The sequence below is a fragment of the Phyllostomus discolor genome, chromosome 3 (genome assembly GCF_004126475.2).
Source record: "Phyllostomus discolor isolate MPI-MPIP mPhyDis1 chromosome 3, mPhyDis1.pri.v3, whole genome shotgun sequence".
Lineage (NCBI taxonomy): Eukaryota > Metazoa > Chordata > Mammalia > Chiroptera > Phyllostomidae > Phyllostomus > Phyllostomus discolor.
Window position 1 is genome coordinate 23,355,635 of NC_040905.2, and position 20,429 is coordinate 23,376,063.

A 20,429-nucleotide genomic window follows, 5' to 3' on the forward strand; every position below is an offset into this window, starting at 1 on the left:
GTATGACTTTATTTTCCTAAAGGACCTATTGCTAGGATAAATAACTGTTTTTGAAATTTGTCCTCACACCATAGTATCAAGCACCGCACGCCCTCCCTAAGCAAAAGACTTCTTCACAGCCACGCGTTTCCTGTGTCTGTACCGGTTTCTCCCTGGGCCGTCACACGCCCTTTCCAGTTCGTGCCCTGCACACCCCAAGTCCGTGCCCGTCTCCCCTGCACGCCGCTACCGAGTGCTGCACTGTACTTGTTGACCACTAACACATGCAGTATCCATCAGTAGCAGTTCATTGCTAAAATCCACTTTTGAAGGAGGCTGGTGGCAAAACTTAGCAAGCATTGAGACATCACAGTGAGATTCATGTTTTTTCTATGACTGACAAGAATGATCCTCTCAGGAAGGGTGTGTTCCTGTGCATGGCTGGCTTAAAAATGAAGATGAATGAGAGATGCACTCGTACAAGAACTAAAGTGGGAATGCAGCCTATAATTGAACAGTCCAGCATCTTGAATGAATACCTCAATAGCGGATGGCCACTGACTCCACGTTTGCTGTGTTCCAGGGTCCTCCCGATCACAGACTGACAACAGCCCTGGCTGGGTGGCTCAGTAGGTTGGAGTGTCGTTCCATACACCAGAAGGTTGTGGTTTTGATCCTCAGTCAGGGTACATGACTAAGTCTGAGTCTGATCCCCAGTCAGGGTGCTTACGGGAAGCAACGGATCGACATTTCTCTTTTACGTCAGTGTTTCTCTCCCTCTCTCTCTCTTCCTTTCTTTCTCTCTCAAATCAATAAACATATCCTTGGTTGAAGATTAAAAAAATAAATAAAATAAAATGATGTTTGTTTTTAAAAAAGACTGACAGAGTCTTCAAACAAGATTAATTTTAATAGGCCTTAATAATAAAACACTTTGGAGGAACTTGATTATTCACTCTGTTTGGGTTGTATGTACCCGTTCAGGCCCTGTGAAATGGGTAAGGCCTCTGAGAAACAAAATTAGGCATTATGTTGTTGATGAAATTTGCTCTGAAAGAAACATATCCTTGAGTACTGTCACAGAAGTGTAAGTTTCATATAACTAGGCCAAAGGGGAAAAAGGCAGGGAGGGGACAATCTCTTTGGAGTCCAACTGCTGTTAAACCCTGGATTGTATTCTGCTGGAAATCACGGGTCCCAAGCAGAACGCAAGGAAATGCTTATGTCCTCATGAGCCAGCTTGCTTCATGATAACTTCTGTTTTCCTTGAGAAACATTCCCTGACTCTCAGATATTGTCCCTCCTTTTGAGGGACAAAGTAGAAACCCTTTCTTCCCTCAGGGACAGTGATGGAAGCAAATCCAGGCATTCACAAATGGAAGGGTGTTTAATCTCAGGCAGGTTTCAAGTAGGTGCTTGTTCTGAGCTAGTCATGGAATTTAAATTGTTTGTGCTCTGAGTTATTGAAGTCTAGATGCTGAAAAGTTAACAAAATTGAAAACTCTGGAAAATCACTTCTCACTGGCACCTGTTCATAGAAACCAGAATAACGTAAGAAGGAAGGTGATGGTGTCGGCTGAGCGCCAGCCTTTCCAGTTCCCTTGACACGTAAGTGATGGTCTGTGAGCCTGGGCAGGTGGCGGTGCAGAGGCTGAGATGGAGGGCACAGAGGCGCAGTGTCACCAAGTGACTGGTCTCTGATTCACTTCAAATGGTATAAAAAGAGAGAGATCAAGCCCCACACAGTACCCTAAGTCACCCTGAGGGAGGTGGGGTTCGGCTTCTGGGGGCAGAAGAAGCCAGCACTTAGCCGGCGCCTCCTGGTCCCTGGCTGCGGTTGGACTTGCTCACGTGGCTACTTGGCCTGAGAAAGCGAAAGCCTCCAGCAGAGGGCTATGTAATTTCTTAATCTTGCGTTTGCTTTTTTTAATCCTCCAGTTGACACATCTTATTTGCTTTGTCATGGTTCTAATGCCGTGTTTGTGCAGAGACACATACCTGTGCGTTTATTTTGTTTCTCTGCCTGCACACACATGCACACGTACACACAGAGGAACATATTATGTGTCCACAGGATTTAAAAAAATTCTAACACATCGCACTAAGAAATGTTGAAATCTGTAACTGGACACTGGCTGACCTTTCTAAGAAAAGTTCGGCAGGACTCGCCATCAGCAGATGCTCGCCACCAGCGCGGAGCATGGGACCGTTAGTCACCGGTGGGGAACGCATGGGCCATGGGGCCCGGGCCAGGGGTATTTATAGGTGTGGGAGTTGGAGCAGCTGTGGGCCACGGTGGCTGGGTGACTACGGAGGTTAGAACAAGCCCCCCTTTTAAAAACTTTGCCCCAGCGGGACATTGGCATAATTCACTTACTGAAAAATACTGTTTGGATTCCATTTCCAATCCCTATGCATTAAAAATAAAATCAAATAGTATAAAATGATGTACATTTTTTGGAGGCAGTTATGACATAATTCTTCTAAACATCTTTGGAAATTATTGCAATATGAGTTCTTAGGGAGATGGAAAACCTAAAAAGTGACTAGAAAGGGATGTGTGTGTGTGTGTGTGTGTGTGTGTTTAAGGGGAGACCACAGCGTCTGAAAATGCTTTTCAGTGGATTAAGGTCGCCCAACAAAACCAAAAAAGGGACTCCTTTTTCCCCGTCGAATGGGAAGGTTGGGTCCTGGCTGATTTTCCCGTTCAGGCCTACTCAGCCTCACGGACTCAGCCCTGCTCTCCGGGGCATTGCAGGGGCACGGGGTCCCGTCGGTCCCCATGGAGAAGTCAGGCACTGGGACCCGAGTTTTGCCAGAAGGAATTCTGCACAAACTATGGATTTCTAGTTAAGGAAGCTTTTGAAATAAATGAGGGATGTTTTCTAATTACCTAATTTTGAAAGCAGTTTAACTCTTCATTTCCAGGGGAAAATAAAAAAAAAAAACTATATACATGAAAGCGAGTTTCTAAATTTTGGGGGCCTTTTGCCCATTTTATATATGTATATATATGTATTTACAGATATACATATGTATGATGTATGTATTTATAGATATAAAGGAATACATAGTAATTATTGCCTATATTTAAGGTATAGAAACATTCAGATAAGTGAAAAAGAGTCATACATAATGTCACTAAATAACCACTGTTATTGATATTTTCTTCTTTGACATTTGTTCATTGTTTACATTCATTCATCGTTAATACTCACTCATCTATTCACTATATCATGTGCTCCATACATGTTCGCTGCTGGAGCCAGAGCCATGGCCGTGAATGCTTTCGTGGAATTAAATTCTAACAGGGAGTCAACGTTACAAACGTGCACGGACTGCAGTTAGTAACTACTACAGGAGAGCGCGCCCTACTGGTGGGGTGGGGGCAGCTCAGGTGGAGACCAGTCGATGCGAAAAGCACGTGGAGAGCTCACTGCGCCCAGAGCCTGGCCCCTGTGGAGAGCCCAGCCCGTGGCAGCCCTGCCAGTGGTCTGGGGACCTGCTCTGGGGTCCTTTTGTGGGTCCTGACTCAGAAGCAGCAGAAGTGGTGGGGAGAGAAAATGGGAATCTCAACTCCCTGTTCTTTAGTTTCACCTGGGAACCAAAGCTGCATGTCAGGTAGTTCTGTTTCTGTAGCTTGGCCTTCAAGGATTCTGTGTCCGTTCCCCCCTCCCACCCCATTGCTGCTCCGATGCGCTTTCCCACTCGTCTTTCCAGCGATCCCCAGGTTCCAGTCCAGAGTGGTCTTCCTGTGTCTGCCCTAGGAGCAGTCTCAGCCCCATCTCTCAGTCCATCGTGTGAGAGCTCTGTGACCTTGAGCAAGAGAGTTAATGTGTCTGGGCCTCCGTTTCCTCATCTGTAAGACAGGAAGAAATAAACAGCACTTCACTTCTGGGCTCGTTGTAAGGACCGACTAGGAGAGCCAATTTACAACACAGAGAACAGTGCCTGGCCCCTGGTGTCCGCTATGATGCTTAGTTCTTGCTGCCTGGAACCTCCTTAACTTGAATTGTTAACCAACTGCCTTGACTTGAATTATTCACCCTACTTCCATTCTTCCACTCTACCAAAAATTGTCACCTCAGTAAAACTGATACAAGTCTCTGTGTGATCTTATTCCATGACTTTTCAATAATAGTTGTTCCTGCCTCCTGCTTCATATTCTACAACTCTTTATTGATTCCCACTGAAAGTGGAGCACTTTATTTCCAGCTGCAAATGCCAGAAGCCAAACCGAAACACACCCAAGGCCAGAAGGGGGAATTGGCTCCAGCAGAGGGGATGTCTGTGGCTGGCTTTGCCTCTCGGGGCTGGCAGGACCCAAGAACTCAAACCAGACGTCAGGATTCATTCACAGTCTCTTCCCCTCTCCCCCTCACTGCTCTTCTTCCCTCTTTCTCCATCCACTGACCACTGGTTACCTGTCTCTGGTTGGTAATTATCTCCTCTAATCTAAAGCTCAAGAAGTATGTGAAAGCTTTGATATACTAAAAAATCTTTTTGTGCTTTAAAAATAATTCTTCATTATAAAAATGCTTTTCGAATTTTAGGTTCACTAGTATAATTCTGAAAAGATTTATTACCTGTGACGTGTACAGTAATGAAAAGGTTCCCCCCCCCATATCCAATCCCCAACTTAGTTTTGAATTTTTTTCTCCAACAGCCCTAATTAAATGTCATTTTATAGAAGTGAGCTTCATGTATGATGGAGGAGAGAAGGGGGAGAGAGAGAGATCGAGCAGTTGGGGTCCTGTGCAAACCTCCACGTACTGGTGGGGGAGGGCGCCTTAGTCATCTCCAAATCCCTGGAGCCGGAAATGATGACTGACAGTCACCAACTACCCTCAGTGCATGTCTGTTGAATGAACAGAAGGGAAGTGGTCCTGAGGGACGGCGTTTGTTCTCTGCGAAGATTCGTTTGTTTCAGCATTATTTGTTGTAGATCTCAAAGGCACGGGGAGCAAAAGAGATGAAACAGGCTGCCTGCACGTGTTCTCTCTTACAGAATTAGTCTATTTTTATAGAGCCGAGTGTCACACTTGTTAGTCTTACAGCACCCCCTAATGGAAGATACTGTGTGCTGCACCCTGAAACTAAAGTGCATTCTTGGATGTAAGCCATTGAACAGTACAAAGGCTAACTTGTCTTTTAATGTAAAATTTAAACAATGTGTTTGCTAAGTATCTTTTTTTAAAGAAAAAAAGGTACACAATAATTTAAAAGGAAGCAGGAAAGAAAATAAAATCCTTCAGATCCTGGTTGGACCACGTGAGTTATTTGGTTCATTCCAAAACTCACCTTTTCTTTTTCCTACATCTGCCACAGTTAAATGATCTCAGATCTGATTCTTTCCGAGCTTGCTTTGAGGACTTGTTAGGACCAGAGCAGCATTCATTCTAGGATTAATTATTTTTTGTAACCGAAGCAAAACTCTTCTGAGTCCCCGATGTTCGTGAATTTGAGGTTTTCCAGTCTGGTTGGTAGGACCGGGTGTCCCTCTGTCCTTGTGTGAATGCAGGACTCTGTTCCCTCTGGTCCTTTCTATGGCTTGTTCCCGCCCCCGGGTTCCTCCCGCAGGCACTGGTCGGGTGGAGGCCCCAGGGGTCCCCTCTGATGGTCAGCATTCTCTCCGCAGGCTCCCGTACTGGGCACACTCAGTCCTGCCAGCTCTGGTCTCTTGGGGCCTCTCTGTGGACTCTGAGCTCTAGCTCCTCCTCTCAGGTAGTCACCACGGTGCATCCCTCCTGCTCCGCAGCCGGAAACCCACGGCCGGGAGCACTCACTCCTCTCTCGGGGGTCGCCGGCCTGCCTTGCCTAGTTAGTGCCCAGGCAGGGTCTTGAACACCAGTGTTTCACATATCTTGTTTTTTCTTTTTCTCTCCCTTTTCCTCCCCCTCCCCCCTCCCCTTTCCTTCTTTCATTTGTTTCAGATGGGCGGGCAGATTGGGTCTCTGATAGATCGTCTTGCCCCCAAACAAATTCTCCTTTTGTCTTTATTTTTGAAATGGGGAATTCTCCATAACTTTCTCACAGAGTGTTTCTCGAAGTCACTCAGGGTAAGAAACACCTGCCTCAGAAACACCTGGGACACTAATTAAAAATGCAGATTTCCGAGCTTCGCCTGGGCTCTGCTCCGCCAGACTCTGTGGAGCGAGGCCCAGATGGCGGCTGCTGAAACAGTGCCCACAGTTAACTCCAGGATTTCCTAGAACAGGGAGCCAGTCCGCGTGGCCGCGGCACCCTGGTGCGCCACTAGCATTTTTAAAACGTGCAGTACCTGACTATTTAGTCAGGGGCACTGACCTCTTTTCCCGTAGATTGTCAAATTAAAAAATGACAACAGCCAGCACAACAGCAGCCATCCAGTGTGAAAATTATACCTGTTTTTTTGGTCAGATTGGCAAAAAATATATTTTTGGGTGTGTTGCAGAATTTTAGTAGTTAGTTTGTGTGTGCCATGAGATGAAACAGGTTGAAAATTGCTCCCCTAGAAGGTTTTGGGCCAGACCACCTCATGTGTACACCTAAGTGTACTCTAGTAGGAGCGTGGAGGCAGGGAGAAGGGGTGTCGGGTTGAGGGTCTGTGGGGAGGCCAAAGCACCCTCCTGTGAGCCGAAGTGAGGCTGCTTGTCCGGGGCCTCGTCTTCCTAATTTCTATTCCCCCAGGCAGGCTGTTCAACCCGTGGTCCAGGGTGGCTGTGTATGCGGCCCAACTCAAAATCGTAAATTTACTTAAAACCTTTTTTTTCGCTCATCAGTTTTCGTTAGTGTTTGTGTATTTATTGTGTGGCCCCAGACAACCCTACTTCTTCCAGTGCGGCCCAGAGATGCCCAAAGGTTGGACACCACTGTGTGGAATTTCTCAGATGGGTGAAACCCTAAATCGGTTCTTTGGTAAATAAGTGTTTATCTCTATCATGCAGAATGTCTTTTGTAAAACATCTGTCTTTCAGGGTTTTCTTTCTTTTTCTTTCTTTTAAAAGAAGGATAACATAGCTCAATGAATCTGCTAGGACCACATAGTTTTGGTACCTTTTTTTTTTTTGAAAGCACCACACAGCTGCAAATCCTTGGGCAAAGCCCATTTGAAAGACGGCGTGGCCATGAGAGACTTGCGGCCTCCCATGTGGAACCACTTCCGCTGGACTCACCAGGAGTGTTGGGTGTGGTGATCACAAGGGGGGACTCTAAGGGGTCCTTCTCTCTTGGCTGGAATGTGCAGGGGTTTCACTTCGTAGTGAAGACGTGAGCGAAAGAGAAAGCTGAGGGAAAGAAGAAAGCAAGCAGGTGAGGAAGGAAAGAAGGATGGATGGCAAGAAGGACAGACAGATGAACCAAAGAATCTTACTTCTCTTTACCTGGCAAATGCATGTTCTCTCTGAAACTAAGGAGGGAGAAAATAGAGTGTAGGCTATTAACACTAAAGCCACAGGTAACCACTTTTCTCCACCAGATGACCTTCAGTCATACAAGAGTTGTATACTGTTTGGTTAGGAGCTTGGTGGAGCTTCACACTGTTTTTAAGTCCCCTTTTATGTTCGTTGGACCTTATGGTGCAGGTTGATCAGCGTCAAGGATGGTGGGAAGACAGCCGCACACCATGTAAAGGATCTCTTGCCCAAGCACCGTCCAGGATTCACAGGAGATCCTTTCTGTAGGCTCTCTAGGGAAACCTGGAATTTCATTCTGGAGCAAGTCGGTGTGTGTGTATGTGTAGACGTCACCTATGTGAAACGTCAGCCAGCCCCGAGCATGGGTCTCAGTTTGTGCTGAGTGTTTGGACCCCGCACACGGGGGGCTCCTTCTTGCCTAGCGAGGCGCGTCCTCAGGAGGCTGAGCGGATCTGGGTCAGCCACACCTTGTTCCTTCAGACTCTGGAAAGGAGCAGCGAGAGACATCAAGTGCTCTTTCTCATTCTAAATTGCAATACTGGGCCTCTTCAAAGAATGTCATAGAATTTATTCATCCTTTGAAGTGGGCTCGTGTTTAAAGGAAAAAGAACTGCATCGGAAATTAGAAGTCTCGGCCTCAGGTCGTGGCGCTGCCCCAAGTTAGATGAGGGAAGTTGGGTGTCACTTTCCTCATCTGTAATAATGAGGGAATTTGAAAAGTTGATGTCAAATGCTCCATGCCATTCTATATTAAATAGCTATATTAATTATTGTATGTGGTACATACCTTTATTACATATATGGAGTTGTGGTGTCATAACCTCATGGTAGACTATATGTAATGGAGGACGATAGAAATGTACACTCCAGCGGAACTCAGGATTCATCACTAGACGGTTTAAAGCTATTATGAACCCCCCAGAGACTGACTTGTCAGGGCCCAGAGTTCATTTGAAGAAGTGGGGAATGACATCTCTTCTTTGCCCTTGAGTTCAGATTTCCTTTTGAAATCATACATATTTCTATTAAGTTTTATTCAGCACCATCTATACATTTATTGTCATCTCAATCAGCCTCTACTCTTTCAAAATCTCTTTGGTTAGAAAATATCTTCAATTTGTACACCATGAATTTCTCATTTCTATTGCTGATTGTAACAGTAATTAAAATACCCATTAGAATTATTCCTAGTTCTTATGTTAATATAAATGTTAGTAACAATGAAACTTATTGTCTCAAAATACCATCACAGGAAGCTTTTTCTAAAGGGGAGGAATTTAATATACATGAAAGTGCCTTCTTATGGCTGTGGAAATTAGTCACACCCTGAATATTTTCTTGTCTCTTTTTCCCACCAAGTGATGGTGTCTGTAGACACAGGAAGGAACAGTGCTACAGGTATTCAGTGTTTGTTGGTTTGAAACAGCAATGCTAAACACACTGAGTATAATGTAAGACACAATGGGGGAACTTGATAACTTTTTATTGACTAAAGGAGTAAGGTGATGGATGGATACTGAGGTTTTTTCGTATTCATTTGAAGTTCACTGTGAACATAGTTATGATCTTTAAGTACAAAACAGAAATTTTAGTTATTTCATTGTACTAAACACCTTAAGTTGTATGTAGACTTTGCTATAGACATTATCTCCATGCAGATAACTTAGGTGATTTTAGGGGTTTAGTATTAGGCTATGCTCCTTTTCAATGTTAGGGCATTTCCTTACTAGAGTAATAACATATGTGTACAAATGTGGTGTCACTTCTGAGATGTAAACCCTGAAACTAGTATTATCAGGGCCCTAAGCAGGGCGGGCATGAACTGACATATTTTCATGATGAGTTAGGATGGCAAGTATGGGAGTTGAACTTCATGTCATTGTATTTGTAGACAATGCCCTCAGTTTGCTTGTGTCTTCCTCCTGCGGTGACCATCACTAGTTTTTAGCTCCCTGAGGTTCCTGGGGGAAAGTGAGGGCTGGGACACAGTACGTGCTTGGGACATGCATTGCACTCAACAACTGTTGTGATGAGGATTGGGAAAATACGAGGTATTGTGAGATTCTGGTGAATTTAACCATTTTCCATAGAGTTGACCAGTCATAGTATATATTGAAAATTCACTGTTGGTGTTGGTGTTGATGGTGATGATGATAAGATTAACGCCAAGGTTTCTTTTAAAATAGTGTGGCTTCCCCATTCTTAAGGTTTGAAGTGTTTCTAACAAGTCCCACAGAGCCTCGTACGACCTAGTCCGCTTGCTGCTTTCCCAGCTTTGTGCAGTGATGCTCTTCGGGTTCACTCTGCTGCAGTCACACCGGCGGTTCAGGGTAGTGCTGGTAGCTCCTTCTCACTGCGGAGCCTTTGCGTATGTTGTGCATTGTTCTTTCAGGACCTCTCTGGGCCCTTATGGTAAACTCCTGCTTATCCAGGTTTTAGCTTCAAGTGACTTTTTCAGAGATGTCCAAACCCCATACCTCTCCCTTGGCCTGTCCCTTGTTGCCGCTGGGTAATTGTTTAGCTGGTTGTTTAGCCTGTATCTCTGTTCTTGGCATTTGAGCTTTGTGGGGCACATGCCGGCTTGCTTACCCCTGCACAGGTGGTACCAGAGGGTGTGGCCAACAGGACGTGATCAGGAAATACCTGCTGAAGCAAGTGAATGTCGGATCATCCGAAGTTCAGCTAATTTCTTTGTTTTCTTTTTCTCTCTCTTCAGCTGGGAAGTTATCAATTCCAAACCAGATGAAAGACCCCGGCTCAGCCACTGTATTGCAGAATCATGGATGAATTTCAGCATATTTCTTCAAGAAATGTCTGTTTTCAAACAGCAGAGCCCTGGCAAGGCAAGTTTTGCCCTATAGGGCAATTACTGTGTGCTTTAAAAACGTGCGGTAAATTTAGAAACGAATGCATTAACTTATTGTATCAGCTTGTGAGCTTTCTCCAGTTCAGCTTACACTTTTCTGCAACACATGCCACGGAAGTCGGCATTAGCACGGCTCAGAAGCAGCAGGGCGTTAGCATGAGAAAAACTTCAACCCCATATTTTGAAATTGGATTGATTTTCTATTTTTTACATATTTATCAAGCTCCTTAACTAAAACAAGTGGTGACTGGTCTTGTCATCCAGACCAAGAAGAAAAGATATCCTACTAAGAATTTTGGTTTCTAGCCTTTAGTCTGGTCCCGAAGTTGAAGGGAGATGAAATGAATACGTAGTCCTTGTTGGGGGGCTTTTGGAGATAATTGAGTCTCACTTTTAATATAAACAGTGGAGTTTCTTATATTACTTGTTTAAGAAATAAAATCTTTGACAAAAAATTTACAGTGATTATGTAAATGGAATGAGTCTTTTTCCAAGTGAGATGAAGCCCTGAGAGGAGAGGAGTCCTAAGGGGTCTGAAAGGAATCCCGCGGAGAAGCACCCACACTGGGGTCGCTTTTGTGCGCAGAGGCAGCTTCAGCTGCGTCCTGACAGTGGGGGGAGGTGCAGAGCCATCGGTGGGCCCTGGCCTCCCTGTGTCATGTTCCAGTGTCTCGACCATCCAGCTGTAGTTGGAAAGCAGAGCCCAGGAGTATCGGTGTTTACAGTCCCCCTCGTTGTATCACGTACAGGCACTCTCTTAATTTCAGTACTGGTACTAAGTAGTAGAACTATGCCTGGACACATTGTGAACATATTAAAGTAGAGAGGTGGTATGTGGATAGCTTTTTTAGAGCAGATATCCTTTGGGGGGTACATTTTTTGCCTAGTTTGTCCAAATGGTTAAACATTTTCAGGAGATTCTGAACTTAAAGCTTCATTGGGTTGCCTTCATAGGCTCCAGGTTAATTAGCTCAAGAGGATGATGCTACAGATTCAGAGGATAATACGACATCTCTTTACAAGACTGAATTCTGAGTACATTAATGCTTTTATAGACTTACTTGTTCTTTCGAGTTTTAAGATCTTTCCTCTTCCATTTTGCTACTAGAATGCCATATTCTTCAAGGGCCCCCGCTACTTCAGAAATAGCTGTTAGTTTAGTTTCTCAAATTCATCCTTTGACTAGTTAATAAACTAGTTCTTTTTGATGAGTTAGTTTATTAACTCCATGCCAAAGAATGAACAAAGTTAATCTGAATTGCAGACTTCCTTGCTCTTCCTCTTGTCAGTTATTGATCAGTTACAGATCCCTTATTTGTGTGGTCTTTTCCAGATTTCCTTTGCTCATCAGTTTAATGTAATACTATAATTAAAGCAAAAGAAGATAGTTTATTTTTACGAATCGAGTGTGGAAAATACATGAAAACTTTATGGGAGGATTTTTCTATCTTTATTTTTAAAATTTTTTAAGCAACCAAGAATTTTGGGGGGGTCATGACTGACAGAAGGAACATAATCCCATTTCACTATAGGAATTTCATTTCATTTGCAGTTGGTTTCTAGCTGACACAGAAGGCAGTAGATCTGATACAGTTACGGAGGAGATAGTAGTGGCCAGAAGAGTTATCCCAGCAGCTCGTCAGCTGTGCAAATTACTGTGAACATTTGCAGAAATGCCTCTCTCTGATTTCTGTAATGTGTTTTGCTGTATTTATGAATTTCAGTGGGCTCACAGAAGTAAATACTTTGAACATGCAGATTTACTCACCAAGCTGCTTTGTATTCAGTGAGTGATCCTGAGTAAAAGAAGTTTCTGGGGGCATGTAAACCTTCAGTCTCCTGCATCTGGCAGTAATACAGCCCCAGGCATGATTAATGGGGGACAGTGTGCTCTGTGCTGAAATGAGCTTCTAGGACATCAGAATGATTATTGCCAACTGTGAAAATGGACTAGGGCTGGTTGAACACTGCAGGCTTTAGTCAGAACTAAGGGCAAGAGAACACTGAAAACCATTTGGCGTGATGTAACAGACCATAGATAGATGAGTAACTGGGTGTGCACCACGTGCTCTGGAGCTCTGGACTGTCTTGGTGTTATGTGTAACTGTCACATGTTATTTCTCTGATTTCTAGTTTTGTCTCCTGGTCTGCAGTGTGTGCACATTTTTTATGATCTTGGGAAGTTACATTCCTGGGGTTATACTCAGCTATCTCCTCCGTAAGTATGGAACATTTGGGTAGTCTGTGTGATGCATGTGGTATCATTTAATGGTCAATGAGACCTTCCATTGTTTGGAAGATGAGGGATGAGTACTTAATTATAAAGAAAGTTGATTATTCTTTAATTACCACCTGTACAAATTTTCTCCTTTTCCTAGAGATCTGTTTATATTTTAAAGTTGGAATAATATTTGCCAAAAGGCAGGATTATAGGTGGTTGACTGTATTTTAAATTATGTCTTAAAATGATAAGTAAGCTATACTCCCTACTCCCATAGATACATGAATAGTTTTGTCCTTGTGCATGTTCTGTGGCTCAAGAAATAATTAAAGCCACAATGAGATACCATCTACCAGAATAGTTAAAATTAAAAAGACTGATCATATCATGGTAATTAGCAAAGCTATGGAGTGGCTGGAATTCTCATATTGTTGGTGGGTATGTAGCATGGTACAGCCACTGTGGATATCAGTTTGGCAGTTTCTTAGAAACTACTGTATGTCCCAGCCATTCCACAGTTAGGTGTGGACCCAAGAACAATGAAAGCATTCGTCCCAAAAGACTTGTACACAGGTGTTCACAGCAGCTTTATTTGTGGTAGCCCCAAATAGAACACAGTCCATATGTCCATCAACAGATACATGGCTAAACAAACGGTGGTATATCCATTCAATGGGTTACTACTCAGCACTAAAAAATTAATATGTGCAGTAATCTGGATAAATCTCAGAATAATTAGATTGAGTGGGAGAAGCCAGATTTTTTAAAAAGTGTACGAGGCCTGTCTGGAAGAAATCTAGTCACTGTTAATATAACAAGAACAGTTTGTATAACATCAATGTAGCCTGTAGCCAAGGAGAGGGGACTGGAATGCCCATGTGTGAACAATGACGACTTCACTGTTCTAGTCGGTGGGGGCAATAGATACCATTCAGTGAGCATGTGTACTGTGTGGCTGTCACATTCAAAATGACTGAGCGAGTACAGCAACAAATTTGTATCAAATTTTGTGTTAAGCTTGAACATTCCTCCATGGAGACCACTGGTTGCCTGGGGTTGAGGTAGGAGAGATCAGGGACAGGCAGGAGGAAAGGAGGGATTAATAGAAACCTGCGGAAACTGGGGGATGGTAGAAATATTCACTGTCTTATTGTGGTGATGGTTTCTTTGTTGTGTGCACAGGTCAACACATATCAAATTGTACACTTTATATATGTGCATTACTGCACATCAACTATAACTAAAAAATTCTGTTAAAAAAGTGTAGATTTCCTGCTTCTCCTGAAAAATACGATTTAGCGCTACCGCCTTTGGATGGTGTGGGCATGCTCCATTTAACTAACCCTCCTATTTCCCTATTTTTCTCACACCAGCTTTTAAAATTTACACATACCACCTTGGCTTCTAGAGGTATTTGAATTTGCAGCTCCTATTTAGAAGGTAAATAGGTACATTTCCTAACCACAACAAAGGAGTAAATATTAGGAAGACAATACAAGTTTCACTTCTTTCTGTATTCTTGGTGCATGACACAGATGGCAAATGGTCTGAGCTCAAATCTGTTGTCCTGAATAGAGCTCATGTAGCATATCAGCCTCTGGATCTGCCTTGTTCCGCATGCGAAGGAGAAGAGAGCCAGACCAGGAGAGTGTAACCTGGGCAAGGCACGATTCAGATGGTTTGCGTTCATCTCATCTGTCCTCACAACAGCCCTGAAATTGTTATTATCTCAATATATCCCAATGTGAGAGGCAAATAATAACTTTCCCATAGTGCAATGGCATTTAACAAATAAGTTAAACAGTACCTCTAGGCCTGTTGTTTGGAAAGCATGGAATCTTTGTGCACATCATGAGGGTGAAAGGATTGAAGGGAGGGAGTTGATCTATTTGCAAGTCTCTGAAAACAGTGACTGTAAACATGGGGTGTGTGTGTACATACACATGCATGCAGGATTAAATGTTTTTATTACAGGGGGAAGAATTGAAGTTATGAGCTTATCTTATAGAAGCATTTCCCTAAGAAAAAAACCTGTTTGTCAGTAAAGGAACAGAAATATTTTAACAGAATACAAAGATGTAGCCTTTTGAAGTAAAGATCATCTTACCCATGCTCTCCTCCTCCTTATATTTCAGTACTGTGTGCCTTTTTGTGTCCACTGTTTAAGTGTAATGATATGGGACAAAAGATATACAGCAAAATCAAGTCAGTTCTGCTGAAACTGGATTTTGGAATTGGAGAATATATTAACCAGAAGAAGCGTGAGAGATCTGGTAGGTAAAGTTTGACTTCTAGATTCCACACGGGAAATGAGACATCAACAAGCTACTATTGTGAAAGCATCTTCAGTACATTTCAGACTGGTTTAGCCTTTTTACGGCATATTACTGCAGAAGCTAGTCCCCCCAAAGTAACATAGTCTTTTCCTATTTATATTTTTTTCTGAAACATACAGTAAATTGACTTTTTAATTAAATTGTCAGGGGAGGGAGAAAAAGATTCAACCATTCTATATGTGCTACTCATGATTTTCTCACTTTAATTTGCTTTATTTTGGGCCAGGCTATTGCAAAATAAAAATGACACAAGTAGGACTGAGAGTGTGGGCACTGTATGTGAGGAATGAAAAGAATGGGAAGGAAAAGAAAAGATATAGAGGAAGAACCAATGTGATCAACTGTCACCTTTTCACTTGTCCTGACCTTGTGGATTCTCAGACTATAGCAAGCACCCCAGTGGCCAGGAAGGCTTATTACAGCATAGATTGCTGGGCCCCACTCTGAACTTCTGATTCAGCTGGTCCAGGGCAGGGCTTGAGAATGTGCATTTCCAACAAGTTCCCAGTGGGGTGGAAGCTGCTGGTTCAGGGACTGCACTGTGAGAACCACTGATATGGACCATTTCCCTTGGAAATCAGACCCCTGCCGATATGCGAAGCTTGAACCTTTAATTCCGTGGAAGCTCTGGAGAAAATGAGGAATGTGGGTTAGGGTATGTAATGGATAAAATACACTCTGTCTAAGCTGGCTGGGAAACTGAAAGCTTCCAAATTTTTTCTCAACAGAAGCAGACAAAGAAAAAAGTCACAAAGATGACAGTGAATTAGACTTTTCAGCTCTTTGTCCTAAGGTATTTTTTCTGTTGTTGTTTAGTTTTCAATTTGTTCCTGTGTAGTTTGACTGTAAATTTATGTACATGCACTAAAGCAGAACGATTTTCCTAATAGACTCCTTCTGTTTCTCTAAGACGATTGAACAGTTCTGAAAGGAAAATACTCATGTAGCTTTTATTATTCTGACATTTCTGGTGTTAGTATGGAGTTTTCAAAAGATTTGCCACAGGAGTTTACAGCGTGCCGCTGGCATTTATGTTAACACAGATTAGCCTGAGGGCGGCTGCCAAGGAGTTGTCCGTGTCCGACACAGATGTGTCCGAGGTCTCCTGGACTGACAACGGGACCTTCAACCTTTCAGAAGGGTACACGCCGCAGACAGACACTTCGGATGGTGCGTTCACATCTCTCCTTTTCCTGTTGTTATGCGTGTAGGCCGAAATGTTTAACTCTGTCCACCGCTGAGTGGATAAACAAAATGGGGTGTGTCTGCCATGGACCAACACTTGGCTATCAAAATGAGGTACTGACCCTTGCTACAATGTGGATGAGCCTTGAACACGTTAGACAAAATGAAAGAAGCCAGACACACAAGTCTGTATAACTCTGTTTATGTGAAATGTGCAGAATAGGCAAGGCCCTACAGATGGAAAGTGGCTGCGTGGCTGCTGTGAGGCCTGGGGAAAAGGGAAAGGTGGCTGGTAATTACTGTGGGTTCCTTCCTTCCTTCCAGTTTCTGTTTGGAATGATGAAAATGTTCTAGAATTAGATACAGGCGATGGTCATACAGCTTTGTAAATACGTATAGTAAAACCCACTGAATTGTATACTTTAAAGAAGTAAATTTTAGAGCATATGAATTATACCTCAAAAGCCATGACTTTTTGATAAGAAAAAAATGTAAGTCCATATCCAAAATCTGCCTTTATGTTGAAAACAAATAAATATTGACAGTGAACAAAGTGAACGCCTAATATATCTAGTGACATATAGCAAGCTTATAGCAAGCTTATAAGCTTTAGCACGCATGGGAGGAGGGGGAGAGAGAAGCTAATCAGAAACACCCAGGGCTGGTTCTCACTGACAGAGACGGAACTGTGGAGGGCAGACTCCCCGAGTCCAAAGCTGACTCCCAGGCTTCTCATGTTTTTCTTCAAAGTTAGTTTAAAAATAAAAAAAATCTCTTATTTTTAATAATTAGGTTAAATGGAAGAACACTGTTTTTCTAGAGGAAGGAGAGAAATGGTGCAGGGTTTGAGACAGGTTGGGGGAGTGGGAGACCCGAGTGTTGGCTCCCTTTGTAATCAGCTAACTGTATGTCCTTAAGCAGGTGACAAACTTTGTGTGGACTTCAATTTCTTCATCTTTGAAGTGCATTAGAACAAGAGGATTATTGAGGTCCACAGAGGCTCTATAAACTTTCAATATCCACAAGACCTAGAAAACAAACACTTTATTTTTAAGCATCCCATCCCAGATTTACACAATGAAGGGGCAATCATAACCCAGCCCACAGATGAGACTTCCGTAATTAGACTGAATATTTCAGATCACTGTCGTAAGGAGTTAACCGTTATACTGAAAGATTTTCTATGAAAAGTGAAAAACAATAAAATCACTGTTTGCCTATGAACCAGGCATTGCCTTCAAATGTCCTGAATCTTAAAATGTTCCTGCATGTATACATTCAGGACATGAATTTGGTTAAAATGGTATGGTCAATTTCAGCTATATTTATGGGAAGTCAAATGTTTCCATATGCTCTGAGGTTGGACATGGAAGAGAAGGAGCTATAGCTTCTTCTCATTCATCGCTTTAAACAAACACAGGTTACAGATGCGCAGATGGATCTTCATGGATGAAAACGCTGAGGTTGGGGAATATTCCACACCTGCTGTTCCAGATACCATGAAACCTCCAGTTGAAATATTTTTTATTTTGTGATCATACATATCCACATTGGCTTAAGCTAATTTCCTCCCCAGGGACAGGATGAAATTTTTGTTTATGGTGAACGTTTAAACTTCAGTCAAGAAGCCTCAAGCTAACATTAGACAGGTTGAATGTTCAGTCATTGCGTACACTGCTTCGTGCTTCCAAGGACAGTTAAAGATGAGGGGGGACACGGGGTGTTTGTGTGCTTGTGAATAGACAGTGTCCCAGATTTGGGAGGGGTCCAACATGTGTGGATGAGTTGACTTACACTTTTATTTCAGCCCTTTCATTTAAAATGTATGTACGTGCTTAAACATGAACTTCTCTTATGCATTTCACAGATCTTGACCGACCTAGTGAGGAGGTTTTCTCTCGAGGCCTTTCAGATTTTCCATCTCTAGAAAATGGCATGGGAACAAACGATGAAGAGGAACTAAGCCTCGGCTTGCCCACTGAGCTCCAGAGAAAGAAGGAACAGTTGGACAGCGGTCTCAGACCCAGCAGAGAGAGGCAGTCAGCGGCTGGTCTCACTCTTCCTCTGAGCAGTGACCAAACCTTTCAACTGATGAGCAGCCTGGCGGGGGACGTCATCACAGCGGCAGTGACTGCTGCTATCAAAGACCAGATGGAGGGCGTGCAGCAAGCCCTCCTCTCTCAGCCTGCGCCCAGCCCAGGGGAGGACGCAGACACCGAAGAAGGGGATGACTTTGAACTCCTTGACCAGTCAGAGCTCGATCAGATTGAGAGTGAATTGGGACTTTCACAAGACCAGGAAGAAGCGCAGCAAAATAAGAAGTCTTCAGGCTTCCTTTCCAATCTACTGGGAGGCCATTAGTCTGGAATCAGCTTGCACGACAGAGCACAGATAAACTACCAAAAAATTTCAAACAAGGAAAAAAAAAAAGGAAAATATGTTTTTGAACTGTGAGCTTTACTGATTACTTTAGATTATTTTGTCTTATTTTCCCTTCTGCAGTGAATTAATTGGATATGTATCAGCTGACACTGATAGATTGATATCTCTGATAGTTGTTTTTATGTAATGAGCATGAAAATGAAAAATATATATATACAGTTGACCCTTGAACAAACGGGTTTGAACTGCACAGGTCCACTTTTGGGGGGATTATTTTCAATAAATACTATAAATGTATTTTCTCTTCCTTATAATTTTCTTAGACATTTTTGTTTTTCTAGCTTTTTTTAAAGAATATAGTATATAATTCATATACAATAAGTGTTGATCAACTGTTTATGTTATTAGGCTTCTGATCAATGGTAGGCTATTAGTAGTTAAGTTTTGGGGGAAGGCAAAGATACATGCAGAGTTTTGACTATGCCCCTGACCCCCGCATTGTTCAAGGGTCAATTGTGTGTGTATATACACACACATGCAAACATACACATACATCTATAGACATATACATACATACTATGCTTTCAGAGATGAATATTAGGGGTTGTTTTTAAAGCAAAATGAAAGCACCAAATTATTGACATCCTTCCATAAAATTACTCCTTATGTTTTCTTTACAATTACTTTTTCAAGCATGCAAAAACAGTTTATTGTAACTCACAGAAATATTAACAATTAATCGTGAATACATGCTGTATCAGCTCCTTCGTTCCTAATACTTAGAAACAGATAAACCTTTTTGATATTTTGTTGTAAGAAGACAAAAATGATCAGATAGGGCATCTTTAGTTGCAGGACTTGGGAAATAATATCAAAATTAATTTCCTAGGAAAAAATTCTTAAAATATATTTAACTCCTTGGGATAAGCTGGTACATCTCCATGTTATTTCGGTAGTTGTAGACTTAGGCTTCCATCTACATGGCATGCTTTGTAGACTGCCAGCTGTGGTCCTGCCGTGGGTGGTAGTAACCCATCGAAAGCAAGTAATTATATATCATGTAGACGGTGGTTTTGACGTAAACAGATTGAGCTATGTTTTTGCGGTTAAATTGTCTTACATTTGTAATAGGGTTACTGTGAGTGCAGATCTGTTCTGTCTGCTCAGGTGTAGGTTAAGCCCTCATGTTTGATATAGTGTCATGGAAACTGTGTCTTAAAATCCCGAAACTAGTTCCCAGTCTGTTCTGTGAGTGATGTGGCCAGCAGCAGTGGAGCGACAGTAACTGCTTCTGTGGTTTGTATAGACTCTCCTACAGGAGAAAAACTAGCTTGGCTTTCAGGTGTATTTATTTGCCATTGAAGTCTAAATATTTAATCTGTTTCTCATTGGGAAGCTAGAATATATTTTTCCATTATTTTAAACTTTTTAGGTCACCTTTAAATAACCAGATTTGACTTGTGTTTTTTAACAAAGGACTAAAAGAGCAGAAATCAAGCTCATTTTGTTTTTGTGACACAACTTTTACTCGTGTTGAGGGACCATGCCAGCAACAGCAACCAACAATCTCTTCAATCTTCAGGTTCAGCTGGCATTTCTACAGATGCCTCCAGACATCTGAGACCCTCAGAAAGGAAGGATAATCCAAGAATATAGGAAATCTGTGGTCCCTTCTGTCCGTTTTATCCCTTTCCTTATATTTCTAAAGACTACTTGTAGGTAATCTGACATTTTAATGTAGCATGTCTTATTTATTTTTTCTTTCTGAGGTATTAAAATATCTAGACTGAATTTTGCCAAATGTTAAAGGGGGAGAAGTCACCGAAGACTTCGAACGCCTGCTTTTTGTGATTGACTATGCTTCTGTCGTTAGTGCCTCCTGACTGTGTTTGATGTCCTTCACCGACACAAAGTGAGCCTGTGCCTTCATTATCTTGCCCATTTTGGAACAAATGAAAACTTGGTGTTAGATCTATGAACTGTGTGCTTTTGGGAGGAATATACCTGAATTCTATCCAATAAGTCTCTGGACATGAAAAAAAATACAGTCACATATTTATAAAATA

At 42.4% G+C, this 20,429-nt stretch overlaps 1 protein-coding gene across 2 annotated transcripts in view; it reads left to right on the forward strand.

Annotated features, from left to right (window-relative positions):
- The window catches only part of RETREG1 (reticulophagy regulator 1), a 116,122-nt gene extending 95,693 nt beyond the window's left edge, over positions 1-20,429 (forward strand). For both annotated transcript variants that reach the window (XM_028521129.2, XM_036020250.1), the window contains 6 exons: positions 10,090-10,216; positions 12,373-12,457; positions 14,596-14,733; positions 15,525-15,589; positions 15,840-15,966; positions 17,849-20,429. In XM_028521129.2, coding sequence (XP_028376930.1) covers positions 10,090-10,216; positions 12,373-12,457; positions 14,596-14,733; positions 15,525-15,589; positions 15,840-15,966; positions 17,849-18,342 — 1,036 coding nt within the window. In that variant the 3' untranslated portion in view covers positions 18,343-20,429. The remainder of the gene's footprint in view (positions 1-10,089; positions 10,217-12,372; positions 12,458-14,595; positions 14,734-15,524; positions 15,590-15,839; positions 15,967-17,848) is intronic.